This window comes from Sus scrofa, chromosome 10, assembly GCF_054392235.1.
Source record: "Sus scrofa isolate SSC_HxYL_T2T_F1_AM1 chromosome 10, Sscrofa_HxYL_maternal_Yorkshire_Landrace_v2.0, whole genome shotgun sequence".
In the NCBI taxonomy this organism is placed as follows: Eukaryota; Metazoa; Chordata; class Mammalia; order Artiodactyla; family Suidae; genus Sus; species Sus scrofa.
Window position 1 is genome coordinate 71,714,765 of NC_139392.1, and position 16,758 is coordinate 71,731,522.

Here is a 16,758-nt window from a genome sequence, read left to right on the forward strand (position 1 = left end):
ACACCACAACCACAGCAACACCAGATGTAAGCTTCATCTTCAACCTACACCACAGTTCATGGCAACTCAGGATCCTTAACCCATTGAGCGAGGCCAGGGATCAAACCTTCATTCTCATGGATGCTAGATTTGTTTCTGCTGAGCCACTGCAGTAACTCCATGTACATTAAAAAAAAAAGTTTAGAACGATGAACACTAATTTTAGGGTGATCAATTAAGAGGGGTAGAGACTTTCATCCTTATATACATGTTTTTCTATAACTTGCATGGTTTTTAATGATTTTTAATGATGTTTTAATAATTAAAAACAGAATAAACAGAATAAACATGACATTGAAGATCTATGATGTGTTGCATACAATTCAGCAGCATTTACTTTTTCTACCTGTCACTTGCTCAAAATTCGGCTTTTATTATATATATATATATATATATATATTTTTTTTTTTTTTTTTTTTTTGGCCCTTTTAGGGCTACAACCGGGGCATATGGAAGTTCCCAGGCCAGCTTCCATATGCCACAGGTGGGACCCTAAAAAGGTAAAAAACAATTAAGGAACAAGTCCCCAACACTGCTAAATAAAAGTGGATTTCAAAAGTATGTGGTCAGTGTAATCCTGTTTCTTTAAAAAATAGAAAGGAAAAGGGAGAGACTGAGGGAAGGGAGCCCAATGTCGCTGGCGTCCTGAGTTGCACAGGAAGCAAGGGACTCTCCTGGGGATGAAAGGGCAGAGTGCATGTTAAGGGCCAGAACCAAGCGCGCCTAAGCAGGAACCTGCCTGTCCAGGACCCTCGCCCCGGTGCCCTCGCCCTGTGACCCACCTCTGGCCCCCAAGAGCTCTCGGTCTCCAGACACCGGCACAGGAGGGGCTGGAGAGGGAAACTGGGAGGGTAAAGGGGGTGGGGGCGGGGAGCCAAACCGAGGCTGGATCCGGGCGAAGACAGGCAGCCCGGCCTTCCTTTCCCTCCGCAGCTCCTTGTGGCTTCTGGGCGCTGCGTGTTCGGCGGTCCGGCCCTTACACGCACAGCGCGGGGAGGCTCCCGTGTCTGTCTCCACAGAAGATCCCGGTCTTCACAGAGGACTTTTCTACACCCTGTGCGGGGTGCTGCCAGCTCCGCATTGGGTGCTGCCAGCTCCGCGTTGGGTGCCGGGCCCTGCGCGCTGGCTGTTGGCGCTCACCCGTCACGAACACGGCTGCCACCCACTTGAACCGGGGACCGAGGGGACCTGCACAAGTAAGCACTCTCGCCCCACCCAGGGCCAAAAGTGGCGCCGGCCCCTTGGGAAACCCGGGACCCACAAGCGCCAACACTCAACTGCGCCGTCAAGCTCCTGCAGACACCGGCGCAAAGCGCTAGAGTGACTACACACGGGCAGGAAACCCTCCTCGAAAACCGTGGGGAAAAGTTTACCAGCTTTCAGCCACGAAAAACCTTCGGGCTTCCACAAGAAGGTGGCAAACGGCACAAACACCGCCACGTGGTCTTCCCCCAGGACTCCCCCAACCGAAGCGGCGCGCGCCCCTCTGCACCACGTGGCTACCGACCTTTTTCAAACCTCCCAGGTGCAGCCTTTGCGTTAGGCGTGCCATCGCTGTCCTCTGGTGCCTTGGTTCCCTCCGGTCTTGAGCTGCCCCCCTCCGGTGGCTTGTCATCGCCTGGGCACCTTGGAAGGGAACTGGACCTTTGTTTTGCAACGTATTCCCTCCCACCCCCACTCGGCTCTGTCTGATGTATTTTTGACGAGGACACCACAGAAGAGAGGCGGTGTCTTCAGGGTGTCCTGCCTCTGGTGTCCACGTGCCTCATCCCTGGCGCCACCAACCTGCAGAGACCTCCCTCCACGTGGTGCCTACCTGGTTAGGTAACTGTGGAGAGGGCTCTTGCTTGAATTTCACAGTTCCCCTAGAAACAAGTTTACCTGGAGCCTATGGAGCTTCATAGGGTAACCAAAGGGGAATAGTTAGGGGGGAGGGATAAATTGGGAGGTTGGGCTTGGCATATACACACTACTGTATACAAAATCAATAAGTAACAAAGACCTACTGTCCAGCACAGGGACCTCTACCCAATACACTGTGATGGCCTCGATGGGAAAAGAATCTGAAAACGAATGTGTGTGTGTATAAACAACTCACTTTGCAGCACACCTGGCACTAACAACATTGTAAGTCAACTCTTAACTCCTGTAACATTTGTTTTTAAAAACTGATACAAAAGAACTTACTTACAAAACAGAAACAGACTCACAGATCTCAAAATCAAACTAATGGTTACCAAAAAGGAAATGTGGTGGGAGGGATAAATTAGGAGTTTGGGATTAACACATGCACACTATTATGTATAAAATAGACAGCAAGGACCCACTATGTAGCATAAAGAACTCTACTTAATATTCTGGAATAATCTAGATGGGAAAAGAATGTAAAAAGAATTGATATACATGCATATGTAAACTGAATCACTGTGCTCTACCCCTGAAATGAAGAAAACATTGTTATAAATCAACTTGTAATCCAATAAATTTAAAGAGATAAAAAGTAAAACTTAAAAACCAATTTAAAAAGGACTGTTCCAGAAGTACTAGAAAGGGTGATGCAAGTCAGAAGTCAGAGAAACGAGGAATAATTATGCTAGACAGGCACAGAAATCAATGTTCAGCTAAATTACTTCTGCACCTAAGAAAGGCCTCTTCTAGCCCAGCAGAAAATTCAGTTATGTAGCTGGATACTAACTACACAAAAATCCACCACCTTTCTGGGAACAATTTGACAATATCTAGTAAATTTATAAATGCAAGGAGTCCTTGAGCCAGACTCTGGAATTTACATTGTAGAAATACTTATGTAATTTCTCCAAGATTATATATGATGTTCATTGCAATTTTTTTTAGTACATCAAACAAAATGAAAAAAAAAGAAAGAACTTGGAGCAAGCATAGTCTCTGAAAAGAGGTCGAATTACTAGGTACTTGTGAAAATAGAGAAGCTTAAAGAGAGATAAACAAAGCAAGGGTCAAGCATAAAACCAAGTTCTAGGTTAGCATAGCAGGAAAGATGACGTATTACTGAAAGAATGGCTGCACCCTGATTTTATAACTCCCCTGCCCAGGAACTCAGGCTCCTGAGCCAATGGTGACATGAAATTATGGGTAACTTTTTTCTTTCCTTGTGTTTTTCGGGGTACTTTCAGTTTGCTATAGTGAGCATGGATTAATCTTTAATGCAGTTCTGTAGTAGCAACATGTAACAATAACACCTGCATTTTATAAATTACATGCAGAAGCATTCTTCCATTTGTGCACAGAAGGGCAGCATAAGCACAGTGAATAGTAGAAATAATTTCTAGGTACGAGGTCTGAAATTGAAGGCTGTTGTTCAGCTGTTTATTTTGACATGTTACTTACACAAATTATTCATTAGTTTGTGTATTTTTCAGATTAATGACTATATATTCATTGTAAAAACTGATAAGAGAAGAGACAAGTCACCTATAATCAGGGACAGCCTGGCATTTATCTTCATATCTCTAGATGGGATGAAAAGAGGAAGCTACATGTATTTAACAAAGTGTGAGCCCTTCATACAATTGCTTTCTAATGTACCTTTCACATCAAATGTCTGAGCATTTCTCTGTTTCCCTAAGTTCTCTGACAGTGTGTTTTTTTAACCTCAGCCTGGTGTCCTGGCCTGTGAACTCACTGACTCTGCTTACCTGATTTAAATTGGTCATTTGGGTGGTTTTCACTATGTTTCAAGTATAAAAGATTTCCCATGTATAAAATATAGATGGAAAACTATGTCATATCACCTGATTTATCACTACTCAAATTTTGACAGAAGTTGATTTCTGTCATTTTATCTCAGATATTTTAAAGAAAAGTTTCTGCATGGAATAGGGGGTCCCAGTATCCAATTAATTTCTGTCCTTCCATCACCAAAGTCACCTCAGATCTGATGCTGGTGTTTATGTTTCCCATCCTTGATCTCAGGCTTTAACTCCAAAAGCATGTTCCATAAACAACCTAGTATTGTCCTGAGCTTTTAAGTTCTACACATAAATCTAATCCCAGGTGAACGTGCTATTGTCACTTAACACTACCATTGAGGTTTACCCCCGGGTGATTGCTATCCAGTTAACTGTAACTGCTTTAAGATATCATTTAGAAATAGAGTTTATAAATACATCGTATGGGTTTATTGACAAGCATTTGGGTGGCTTCTAATCACTGAGACTCGCTGCCCTTGTGGTGGGGCACATGTCAAGGGGCTGGACCTAGAGAAGAATTGAGCTCCGGATTCCAAAAGAGGGGTGGCAGACTGAAAAGGCTGATCGCCTTCAGCTCCACTGGCTACTGCTGACTCACACTCCTGAATTACTCGTTTAGAATTCAGCCTGTGGACAAGGAGTCCATATCCTCACGTCCTCCCTGTGGTAGGTAGGAGCCCTACTTTTCAGCATCTCCCAGATGAAGCATATTTTCAAGCTCAGTAGCAACACTCTTTGTCTTTTGTGCATATCCGCTCGGCAGCCTTTGCTTATTATCCGCTTGGGTTCTTTATCTCTTTCGTATTGATCTGTAGCTACTTTATTCTATGTCTGATGCAGACAGGGTCTCTAGAAGAAGCCCATGGCATGCATAACCACGGTAATTAAGGAGAGCTTCCCATAGGGACTGTTTACCGAGGAAGGAGAGGGTGGGGGCGAGCTGGGCAGGCGAGTGAGGCGCCCAAGCCGGGCTGCAGAGGGCGGTGGTCACCACCTCGGGCCTCAAGTAGCAAGGTCAGGGTGGGCGACCCTTCTCCCTGGGTTTCTGGGCCTTTTTGCAAGCAGGCGGCCTGGCGGGCAGCAGGGAGTGGGCGTAACAGAGAGAGACCCTGGCGCTCCTGGAGCCCTCCAGGCCCCTCTGCCTTCTCCCCATGCTCCCCTTGCAGGGCAGCAAACCCGGGGAGCCTTCCCCTCTGCCTGAGAAGTTTTGCTGCATCTCGGGGGGGGGGGGGGGGGGGCTTCAGCAGTTCTGATGACAGCTGCCTCCTAACTCAGGGCTTCCCTGCTCTGCTGCCTCCCCAACACGTGCAGGTGGACAGCGCCCTGGTCATGTGGCCCTGTGGAAACCTGGCAGCTGCTATCAAGTCAAGATGCTGCCCTGGCTACTGCTTTGGCAGGAATACTGTCTGTGTCTCTGACAGAATCAGACTCACAGACACAGAAGACAAATGTGTCGTTAACAAAGGGCAAAGCAAGGGATGGAAAAATTAGGAATAGAGATTAACAGATACTACCAGGTATAAAATAAATACCAAGGATTTACTGTATTGCACAGAGAATGATATTTTTTTATCCTATAATAACCTAGAATGGAAAATAATTATAAAAAAGAATATAGATATATACATATATGTGTATAATTGAATCGCTTTGCTGTACACCTGCAACTAACAAAGTACCGTTAATCAACTATAATCCAAAAAAATGTTCTGAAACTGATTGTGGGAGCTCCTACTGAGGTGCAATGGGATCAGTGGCATCTTGTGAGTGCTAGGACTGGTTTGATCCTGGCCAGGCACAGTGGCTTAAGGATCTGGCGTTGCCGCAGCTCTGGCTTAGGTCAGATGTGATCCCTGGCCCAGGATGTCTGTATGCCATGGGGAGACCAAAAAAATGAAAAATTTAAAAAAACCTGTGGTGATGGTTAACTGAATGTACTCAAAGTCATTGAACTGTACAGTTTAAAAGGGTGAATTGTACAGTGTATGTGGATTCTACTTCAATAAACATGTCACGTCTATCTATTGAGAACCACAACATTACAGCATTAATTCCTGATAAACACTCTTTGGAAATTAAGAAACAAATGACTGAACAGCAGTACTTTGAATTTCAGACCTTGTACTTTGAAATTGTTCCTGCTATTGACTGTGCTTTCGCTGCTCTCCCGTGGACAAATAGAAGAATGCTTCTGTATGTAGAGTAATTTATAAAATTCAGGCCTGTCTTTTACATGATGACACAACACAACTGCATTTAAAATTAATCCATGCTCATTACAGAAAACTGATAAGGGAGTTCCCGTCATGGCGCAGCGGAAACGAATCAGACTGGGAACCATGAGGTTGCGGGTTCAATCCCTGGCCTCGCTCAGTGGGTTGAGGATCTGCCGTTGCTGTGAGCTGTGGTGTAGGCCAGTAGCTACAGCTCCGATTAGACCCCTAGACTGGAACCTCCATGTGCCACCTGTGTGAGCCTCAAAAGACGAAAGCCAAAAAAAAGAAAAGAAAAAACACAGAGGGCCCGGAAAAATACAAGGAAAGAAAAAAGTTACCCATAATTTCACGTTACCATTGGCGCAGGAGCCTGAGTTCCTTAGCAGGGGAGTTACAAGATCAGGGTGCAGTCATTCTTTCAGTAATAAGTCAACTTTCCTGTTATTTGAGTGCTAACCTAGAACTTGGTTTTGCTGCTTGATCCTTGCTTTACCTCTCTTTAAGTTTCTTTATTTTTACAGATACCTAGTGATTTGACCCCTGTTCAGAGACTTTGCTTGCTCTAAGTTTTCTGTTGTTTTTTGCTTTTGTTTGCTGTGCTAAAAAAAAAATGTTTCAATGAACATCATATATATCATTTCAGAGAAATTACATAAATATTTCTATAATGTAAATTCTAAACGGAGTTTTGCTCAAGAACTCCATGCATTTATAAATGTACTAGATATTGTCAAATTGTGCTTCAGAAAGTTGCATGTGGTGCTGAGGCAGGGCCCTGTCTCACAGGACATGTGCCTCATTTCACTGTCCTCAGCTCCACGAAGTTGTCTTCCCCTCACTGAATAGACTGAGGCTCAGAGACTTGAGCCATCTGCCCAAGGTCACATAACTCCTGTGTGGCCAGCTCCTCCTGGCTGCGAGCCTGGTCCCTTCGCAGTTGACACACGTGCCCAGAGAGCTTCCCACACCAGGGCAGGAACAGCGGGAAGGGCAGGCATCTCCTGTGCAGGCCTGGCTGTCCCTCCTTACCCTGCTCAGACCTCCTCAATGCAGGTTCATTCCTTGCCACCGGAAGCTCATAACAAATGAGGACTCTCAACCGTCGCCAGAAGGATTCTTCCAAAAAGCTGAGCCACTCCCATTCTCTTTCGGTTATTTGCAGAAAATATCTTTTTATATCCTTTCACTTTAATTTTTTTTTTTTTTTGAGTCCTCACATAGGGCATACGGAAGTTTGCAGGCTAGGGGTCAAATCAGAGCTGCAGCTGCTGGCCATAGCCACAGCAACGTGGGATCTGAGCTGCATCTGCGACCTTCACCATGGCTCGTGGCAATGCTGGATCCTTAACCCACTGAGCAAGGCCAGGGGTCAAACCTGCATCCTCATAGATACTAGTCCAGTTCTTTAACCTTTGAGCCACAGTGGGAACTCCCTGTTTTTGTTTTTGTTTTGTTTTGTTTTTTAATGCAGCTTCATGCCGGTGGGACCATCCAAGTTATTGCATGTATCAGTAGTTCATTTTTGCTGTCATTGTTTTTACTGCTAAGTCGTAGGCCATGGTATAAATGTACTGCAGTTTAACTATCCATAGGTCAGGGAACATTTTTGGTTGTTTTCAGTCTTTAGCTATCACACATAAAGCTGCTATGAACAGTTGCACACAAGTTTTTATGTGGATGCAAGTTTTCATTTCTCTGGGATAAATGTCCATGAAACTGTGGGTAACCATTAGTGAACTCCCTTTCACCTGTATCCTGCCTTCAGTCATCAAGGTCGTTTAAATGTGGCTCGGAGAGACTCACATGTTCTCCAGGCAGCAGGGAGCCTACACAAGAAGAGGTCTGCCTGAGTTGTTGGCCAGGAACTTGGAGTCAGCCGCGTCTATGTAGAGCTGAGCTGCTTAATTAAGGTGGGATAGGGCCACGGACCCTGCAACTGGGCATGCGCGAGTGACCTTTTGCCCTTGCAGAAATCTGTAGCCTAGTTACGCCTGCGCAGAACGAGGATCCCACATCTTCCACGCGCCAGACCCCCCTGCTTCTTTATCCGTTATCCCCTTGCCTCTGAGGAGGTGGATCTGACACTGGTTTTCCTGTCTCCTCGCTTGGCTGCTTGGGGAGTACACCCCGGGGTTGTTGCAACCCTCGGCATTTAAGCGTTTTGTCTTCCTGCAGGTAGGGCCAGCCAGGCTGGTTCAGGAACACCCGGCGAGGGGTGGGGTGAGGGGCTGCTGGGCACCTGGTAAGTGTATGTTCAGGTTTTTAAGAAACAGCCAAAACGTTTTCTACAGCGGTTGTACCGTTCTCTTTTCCTCCTAATGTTAGAAAGGTCAGTTTTCTCTGCATCCTCATCAGCCTTTGGTGTTGACAGTATTATTTTAAATTTTAGCCTTTCTAACAGGTGTGTAATGACATGTCCTTGTGGTTTTCATTTGCATTTCCCAAATGGCCAATGACGTTGAATATCATTCCTAGTGTTTGTCATCTGTCTGTCCTTTTTGGTGCAGTGTTTCTTCATGGCTTTTGCCTGCCTTCCAGTTGGACTGTGTGGTTTCTCCTGCTGAGTTTTGAGAGTTTGTGTTCGTTTGGTCTCCCCTGGAGTGAAGGCTTCGGCTTGCCTCCCCAGCATCCCTCATCTCTTTTCTACCTAAGGGAACACAGACGTTGGTCAGGTACCCACCCCTGAAGGGCTCGGTGTGTTTCTGGAAGGGAAAGCCAGCTCCTTCTCTTGCCCTAGGAATCAAGTCCATACAAGTGAAGTTCTTATCTTCTCCTTTGTTGGCATCATTTTCAGGAAAACCAGCATGATCCCCCTCTGCATGGTGCCCTGTGTTTGGGGCTGGGGGAGTCTGACAGGAAGTGTTCTGGGAGAAATGACCCCTCTTTTGAACAGGAAGATGCATTCAGAGAAAGGCTTATGGAGCTTCCATGTCCCTAAGGCACAGCTTTCAAGGTGTGTATATTGTTTCCTGTGCTTCATCGCTGTTCCCTTCAACTACAGCCTGAAGCCTTAACGGGTTCCCTGGGGAACAGGAAAATGCCTGTAGTCAGGCGGATCCTTATCTGAAAGTACAGCTAGCCACCCACCATCTGTCCAAGTAGTGGTTGTCCAGAGATGGTTAGAGGCCCTATCCAGAAGACCTGCATAAAATGTCAGCCCCCTGTAATGTCAGCAGCGGAAATGTCAGTTCCCAAGATAATTATTTGGAAATGTATCTGACTGCACTGAAGCCTTCAAGATGTTTTCTCTTAGATAATACAGCTAATTCTTACGGTCAGATTCATTCTGGTTTGAATTTCACTTGGAAGATTAATCATTGGAGGGAAATCATTTAGGATTCAGTTACTGGGTTTTTGTTTTTTTTTTTTTTTTTTCTTTTATTTCTCTTGTTTTGGGAGACTGACCTGAGAAAACATTTGTAAGGTTGATATCAGAGAATGTTTTCTTCTAGGAGTTTGATGGTGTCTTGTCTTACATTTAAATCTTTAAGCCATTTTGAGTCTGCTTTTGTGCGTGGGGTGAGGGTGTGTTGCAGTTTCATTGATTTACATGCAGCTGTCCAGTTACTGATTTTCAATTAAGTAGATCTGGACCCAAATATATACTATGGGTATATATTTCCAATATGTCTTTAGCCAAACATTTGCTTTCTCTAAAGACATCACTCTTTTATAGGAAGTGTTTCTGATTCGGTGTGAAGGTTAGAGTGATATTTGTTCTCTGCCTGGCACGGGGAGTGTTGTACAGAGCGCTTCTGACACAGCTGGCTGATGGATGGGAGTTCACTGGAACAATGTGTGATAACGAGGAAGATGATTTGTGATGCTAAAGAACACATCAATACTGAAGTCATTCACTCGCTGGAAAACAGGAATTTTAAAATACCATATAGTAAACAAGTATAGGAAACCATTTCATAGTCACAGAGTCCTCCCTTGTTCTTCGTGTATATCCTGCTGTTATTGAAATACAGAAATTGTGATGTGGCAAGAGCATTTGTTGGCAAAGAACTCTTCTTTGATGAATATTCATCTTTATATTTCCCCAAAGACATACGCTGTGGGAGGAGCAGGAGCACAGAGCAGTTGTGCCATGTTTCCATTTCCAAGTGGGTGAATCAGAGCAATTATAACCATTTTCCGTGCCACACAGACCCCAAAAAATGTTTATCATATAATGTCCATATAGAATGTGAATTGTGGAGTTCCCGTCGTGGCGCAGTGGTTAACGAATCCGACTAGGAACCATGAGGTTGCAGGTTCAGTCCCTGCGCTTGCTCAGTGGGTTAACGATCCGGCGTTGCCGTGAGCTGTGGTGTAGGTTGCAGACGCGGCTCGGATCCCGCGTTGCTGTTGCTCTGGCGTAGGCCGGTGGCTACAGCTCCGATTCGACCCCTAGCCTGGGAACCTCCATATGCCGCAGGAGCGGCCCAAGAAATAGCAAAAGAAAAAAAAAAAAAGAATGTGAATTGTATAATCCACTCATAATGTTATATTTGCTTCAGTTACTTGACTATTTATTCACACAACATTGTATTTACTCATATGATACTGACATAGAACATGAATTGTGTAATTCTCGCTGTAATGTTCTATTACTTCAGTACTTGCCTATTTCTTCATACAATGCTGTATTTACTCATAAAATATTCATAGAATATTAATTGTACAATTTACTCCACAATGCCACATTTATTTCAATTACTTGATATTTATTCATACAATATTATATTTACTCATGTAATGTTCTTATAGAATATGAATTGTATGATTCACTCATAATGTTATATTTACTTCAATTACTTCACTATTTATTCATATAATATATTTACTCACATAATATTATTCATAAAGAATATGAATTGTATAATTCCCTCATATAATATTGTATTTACTTCAATTACTTGACTATTTTGGCCAGGCTTATCTGATGATAGGTTTAGTTCTCCATTTTCTTTATTCTGTGTGTATATTTTATGAATTAAGCAATGTGCTCTATTATAGTTTGATAACTCAGAATAGCTATTTTTGTACTTGTCAGCTATTGCCACACTAATGCTGCGTAACAAACCATCCAAAATTCAATGGCTTATACCTGGAGCATTATTTTATCACTGGCCTACGCCACAGCCACAGCAGCTCGGGACCCGAGCCGCATCTGCAACCTACACCACAGCTCACGGCAACGCCAGACCCTTAACCCACTGAGCAAGGCCAGGGATCAAACCCAAAACCCCATGGTTCCTAGTCGGATTTGTTAACCACTGAGCCATGGCGGGAACTCCAAAGTCTATAAATTCTTGTCCACTTAACCTTGAGTTACGAGGTCTTTCACCCTGGAATTGCCAATTCCAACCCTATTTCTAAAGATAGAGATCAAATGTCACCTCCTTCTTGAACGTTCTAGATCCTTAAAACCCAAAGTAATGTCCTTCTTGCAAAACTCGCAAGACTTTTCCTGCCTCTTTTCTGGCACCTGTCCTGTTCTAAATTGTATCACATTATTTATCTGTGACTAATCACTGCTGTTGGACTACCTTTCCTTTCTTCCCATTTCAGTACTAACTATATTTCATTGACTAGTAAAACAATACGAAATAGATAAATAAATTTCTCAATCATTAGTAGCCTCAGTGAGTAATGGTTCTTCCCTGCCTCGCAGGTCAATACGCTGAAGTGGTTTCCTTAAATAACAATCAGTCCACACTGGAGTAAAACTGTGTGAATTCCAATTCTTTCTTTACTTTGCAGGCTTGTTTCATAGGAGCAGAGCGATTCGTGTTGCTTTGGTTTTAGAATAATGTCATCCTAGATGCCATCTATGAATTATCAGAGGCTGGGCCTTTGGAAGCATTTCAACTCCAGGAAACATCTAACTGTGCCAATAATATGTAGTTTCACTTAACTCAAAAGCTAGCCTGACCAACCAAATAAGGCCCCTGTACTGAAAAACCCTTTGTGTCTGAGCTCTGCAGCCATTGTTTGTCTTTGTTGCCAAGAGCCAAATCTTGGCTCATAGCGCCGCCTAGTGTTGAAAGCAGCCCTCTCACTGTTAACAGAGAAAGTGAATGGAGTGAGAGGAGTAAATGCAAGGCCAGTGTTAGTGAAATTTAACTGCAACCGTGGAAGCTGGATTTTTTGTTTATTTGGTTGTTTGGTTGTTTTTTTGCTTCTTAGGGCTGCACCTGGGGCATGTGGAAGTTCCCAGGCTAGGGGTCAAATCAGAGCTCCAGCTGCCAGCCTACATCACAGCCAGAGCAACTCGGGATCCTAGCAGCGCACCACAGCTCACAGCAATGGCGAGGCCTGGGATCAAACCTGCATACTAGTTGGATTCGTTTCTGCTGCACCACAAGGAGAACTCCTAGTAACTCTGGAACTTGTGATGGTCCATATTTATGCAGAATGCAAGCTTTACGAATACTCCTTTGGGCGCCAGTTTCATCTCTTCTTACCAGGGCTGTTCTGAGCTTAATTCATCCTCAGGAGTTTCTTTTGAAATTGTCAGTAGTTTTTCTTTTCTTGTTTGCTTTTGCATTATTTCCAAGGCATCAGCTTAGGCTGTGAGTGGGAAAAAAACCAAATCCTGTGTTCTAAGGAGTTTTTCCCACGTTTTTTTTCCCCCATGGTAGAGCATTAAGAGAATTCTTGATCTCTCTTTTGTATTTTTCTCCTAAATTTCAAGGTTTTCATTTCGCAGTAGTAGTCTTTTTCTCTAATAGAGCTCCACTTCTTTAGCTTCCACTCTTTTTTTTTTTTTTTTTTTGGAAAAGAAAAATATCAAATATAAAGTGCGGTTCAGTATAAAGTGGATTATAGTGTTAAACGCATCTCAGCCTCTTTCTGTCTGATGATTTAAATACAAGATTTGTTGAGAGCCAGTTTTCTTGGTATGTTGGGTAAATTCTTCTTAAATTCAGTCTTCCATCTGATACTGTTCATAAAAGCAGAACATAAAAATAGAATCTGTGCCCAGTTTCCATCGGTTTTATTATGCAAAATATTTTATTTTGTATAAAATTGGATGTTTCAAGGATAGCAAAAAGCTTCAGTCAGTCGCATCAGGTGTCCTAAAAATGCACGGTGAACCCTCTCTGTTGACGCACTTTTCTAGGCACCCAGATGTGCGTGAGTAGGTAGAGACGGATGGGTTAGTGATGAAAAAGAGGAGATCAATAATCGGGAAGCTAAGGCAAGGGGCAGCCACACCTGCCCAAGCTCGGGAGGCCCAGCGAGGCATCCGGTAAGGTCCATCAAGGCGGGACAGCACATGAAACTCTGTGATTCTTAAACCCTCCACAGGAAATACAAGATCCATCCTCTTCGCTCTGCCTGCTGATGTGTCTCTGTTTTAACGCAGGGCCGCAGCAAGGATGCGGTGGTTATCTGACAGGTTCAACTCACCGTTTGGCTCTCCTGATTCTGATTCAAATGGGAGATATGACAAGAATTTGAACTGCATCTTGTTCATCACCGCCCCTGTAAACAAACTAATCAAACTCACCTTCAGCACATTTGCTCTGGAGGCAGCAACGAGTTTGCAGAGATGCATTTATGATTATGTCAAGGTAAGGCTACAGCGTTTCTGAACAGTCTTCTCATCCAGGCTTTCTCATGGGGTCTTGCAGTTTATGCCACGCAGGAAGCCCTGAAAATTGTGAGAACTGCTTCTTTTTAAAATGGCTTGTTCTTCAGTGACGTGCGTCATGTATAATCCTGCAGATGCTTTCCCTTCATATCAAAGGTATCTTTAATAGGAATGACTCAAAAATTGGGCGCAGCTTCTAACATGAGCTGTGAGAGTCACAGTTCCTGCGAGCCTTGTCAAGACACAAGCTATGGGAGGAGGGGTTGTGCGGAAAGAGACACTCAGAGGATCTTTGGCCAAGTCTAAACTAAATGACAGTGTCTCTATGCAAATCATCATCCCTTATTTTACTTTTAAAGTTTGTGTATTTACTTCTGAGATTAGTTTCAGATGTGAAACATATCTTCGTTGTGAAGTCCCTTTAGAAGTAAATCAGTAAACTTTCCGGTTGAATTTTTTTTGTTGTTTTTGCTTTTTAGGGCCACACCTGTGGCATGTGGAAGTTCCCAGGCTAGGGGTTGAATTGGAGCTACAGCTGCTGGCCTACACCACAGCCACAGCAACGCAGGATCCCACAGCTCACAGCAAAGCTGGATCCTTAACCCACTGAGCGAGGCCAGAGATCAAACCTGCGTCCTCATGGATACTTCCACTGAGCCACAACAGGAACTCCCATGACTCCCTAATATTAATCACTGTATTACCAGGCTATATGGATTCAGCTTAAAAGTGCTAAGTAACATCCATCAATATATACTGCTACACATTTGAGGGGGACAACAACACATGAGGCAGTATTTCTGCTCAGAAGTAGCTCAAATTTGATTGCAGAATTAAGAGATCACGCATGCATATCAGTATGAGGCAGTTCTAGACAGCCGATATTCAAGTGCTAACTCATGCACTGAATGTATGCTCGAAGCCATGTGCCAGACCTAGAGATTCTCATACTAAGTGAAGCTACTCAGTGAAAGACAACCATCATATGATATCCCTTAGCTGTAGAATCTAAAAAACAGACACAAATGAGCTTATGTGCAGAACTGAAACAGACTCAGAGTCTGAATATAAACTTATGGTTACCAAAGGGGGCCGGGAGTGGGGGGGTGGGCTGGGGGCATTGGACTGACATCTGCACACTGTGGTCTATGGAATGACTGGCCAGCGGGGACCTGCTGTAGAGCACAGGGAACTCTGCCCAATATCCCAAGATCATCTCTGTGGGAAAAGAATCCGAAAGAGAACAGATGTGTGTCCGTGGAGAACCGCCTCCCTGTGTTGCACAGCAGAAATGATCAGAACCTTGGACACCAACTCCACCTCAAGGCAACTTTAAAAAATGAAGAAGAAGGTAAAAGGGAGGATGCTTCATGACGATCTAGTGTGAACAAGAAAGACCAGTTGGAGCGAAGGAGCGCTTATTCACGTCTGGAGGGAGGCTGTTCCCGGCGAGGTGAGCATGCGAGAAAGGCATTGAAGTTGGAACGAGCCTGTTCTTGAAAGAGTGAAGAGACTGGCTTTATCCCAGCAAAGTTCTGTTAAAGCAGAGCGAGAAATAAAATTGCCTCAGTAGAGAAATACCCGGAGTACAAAGGTTCTTGAAAGTCAAACTGGTGTTCCGCTTGTGGCTCAGCGGTAATGAACCTGACATAAATCCATGAGGATGTGGGTTCTATCCCTGGCCTCCCTCAGTGGGTTAGGATCTGACGTTGCCGTGAGCTGTGGTGTAGGTTGCAGATGCAGCTCACATCCCACGTTGCCATGGCTGTGGTTAGACTGCAGCTGTAGCTCCATTTCAGCCCCTAGACTGGGCATTTCCATTTGTCATGGGTGTGGCCCTAAAAAGACAGACAGACAGATGACAGAAAGTCAAACTAATGAATTTAAATTTCACACAGTTGGAAGTCAGGAGTGATTGCAGGTTTTCCAATGAGTGATGAGAGTGGTGTTTAAGAAAGTTGACTCTGGGAGTTCCCTTTGTGGCTCAGTGGGTTAAGGACCCAATGTTGTCTCTGTGAGGTTGCAGGTTCGATCCCTCACCTCACTCACTGGGTTAAGGATCCGGCATTGCCACAAGCTGCTGTGTAGGTTGCAGATGTGGCTTGGATCCAGTGTTGCTGTGGCTGTGGCGTAGGCCTGCAGCTGCAGCTCTGATTCACCCCTAGCCTGGGAACTTCCATATGCCACAGGCACGGCCATAAAAAGGAAAAAAAAAAAAAAAAAAAAAAAGGCAACTCTGGAGTCAGCGTTCGGGTGGATTGTGCGGGGAGAGTCTGATTTTAGGACCCCAGGGAGAAGTTACTGTTGGGTAAGGAGGATGCAGACACACGATGGAGGTGACAAGCTTGGTGTGAGAGAAACTTTTAAATTCAAAAATGTTCTTAAATTGTAAAGAAATTGGTTTTAAAAGGGGGGAAAGAAAAGGTCCTAGACAAAGCGCACTTTTGAGCACTTAATTATAGGCTGTCTTGCATTTTCACTGTGAAAAGCGCCAAGCAGGGAAAACCACAAGAATGTCCATCCTGGTAGGAGGAGGCTGTGGTTTTGGAAGGTGTGGGCTCAGGCTGGGTGAGAGCAGGGCAGACGGGAAGCTGCCCGGGGCAGAGAATGGAACGGAGCTCGGGCTAGGAGACAGCAGCATGGACGGAGAGGCAGCCTCAGCGCATCTCTCAAATCCGGGGGAAAAAATGCTTCCTTCTTTCCTTCCTTTTTTTAAAAAAGCTTTCTTGAAGTAGAGCTGATTTGCAACATTGTGATCATTTCTGCTGCACAGCAAAGGGATTCAGTTACTCCTGTACAAACAGCCGTTCCTTTTCAGACTCCTTGCTCATGTAGCTGATCACAGAATACTGGGTGGAGCTCCCTGTGCTCTGCAGCAGGTCCCCATCGGCCAGACATGCCATACACCTCACTGTGCACATGCCAATCCTGAACCCACACCTGTCTAGCCCTCCTCCCACCTGTCCCCTCTGATAACCATGAGACTGTTTTCAAAGTCTATGAGTCTGTTTATGTTCTGCAAAACGAACTTGTTTGAAAGATGCTCTTGGGAGTTCTCATTGTGGCTCAGCAGGTTATAAACCCAGCTGGTATCCATGGGGATGTGGGTTCAATCCCTGGCCTTGCTCAGTGGATTAAGGATCCAGCGTTGCCTGCCGCAAGCCATGGTGTAGGTTGCAGACGAGCC

At 44.5% G+C, this 16,758-nt stretch overlaps 2 protein-coding genes across 2 annotated transcripts in view; both read left to right on the forward strand.

The window, feature by feature from the left end:
- Positions 1-5,795, forward strand: part of LOC102158400 (ras-related protein Rab-18-like) — a 49,318-nt gene extending 43,523 nt beyond the window's left edge. The window contains exon 4 of the mRNA XM_084980225.1: positions 3,422-5,795. Coding sequence (XP_084836351.1) covers positions 3,422-3,442 — 21 coding nt within the window. The 3' untranslated portion in view covers positions 3,443-5,795. The remainder of the gene's footprint in view (positions 1-3,421) is intronic.
- Positions 5,796-7,961: 2,166 nt separating this feature from the next.
- LOC100739603 (cubilin-like) overlaps positions 7,962-16,758 on the forward strand; it is a 34,860-nt gene continuing 26,063 nt past the window's right edge. Inside the window, exon 1 of the mRNA XM_084980218.1 lies at positions 7,962-8,158. The gene's annotated coding sequence lies outside the window, so the exon portion shown is untranslated. The remainder of the gene's footprint in view (positions 8,159-16,758) is intronic.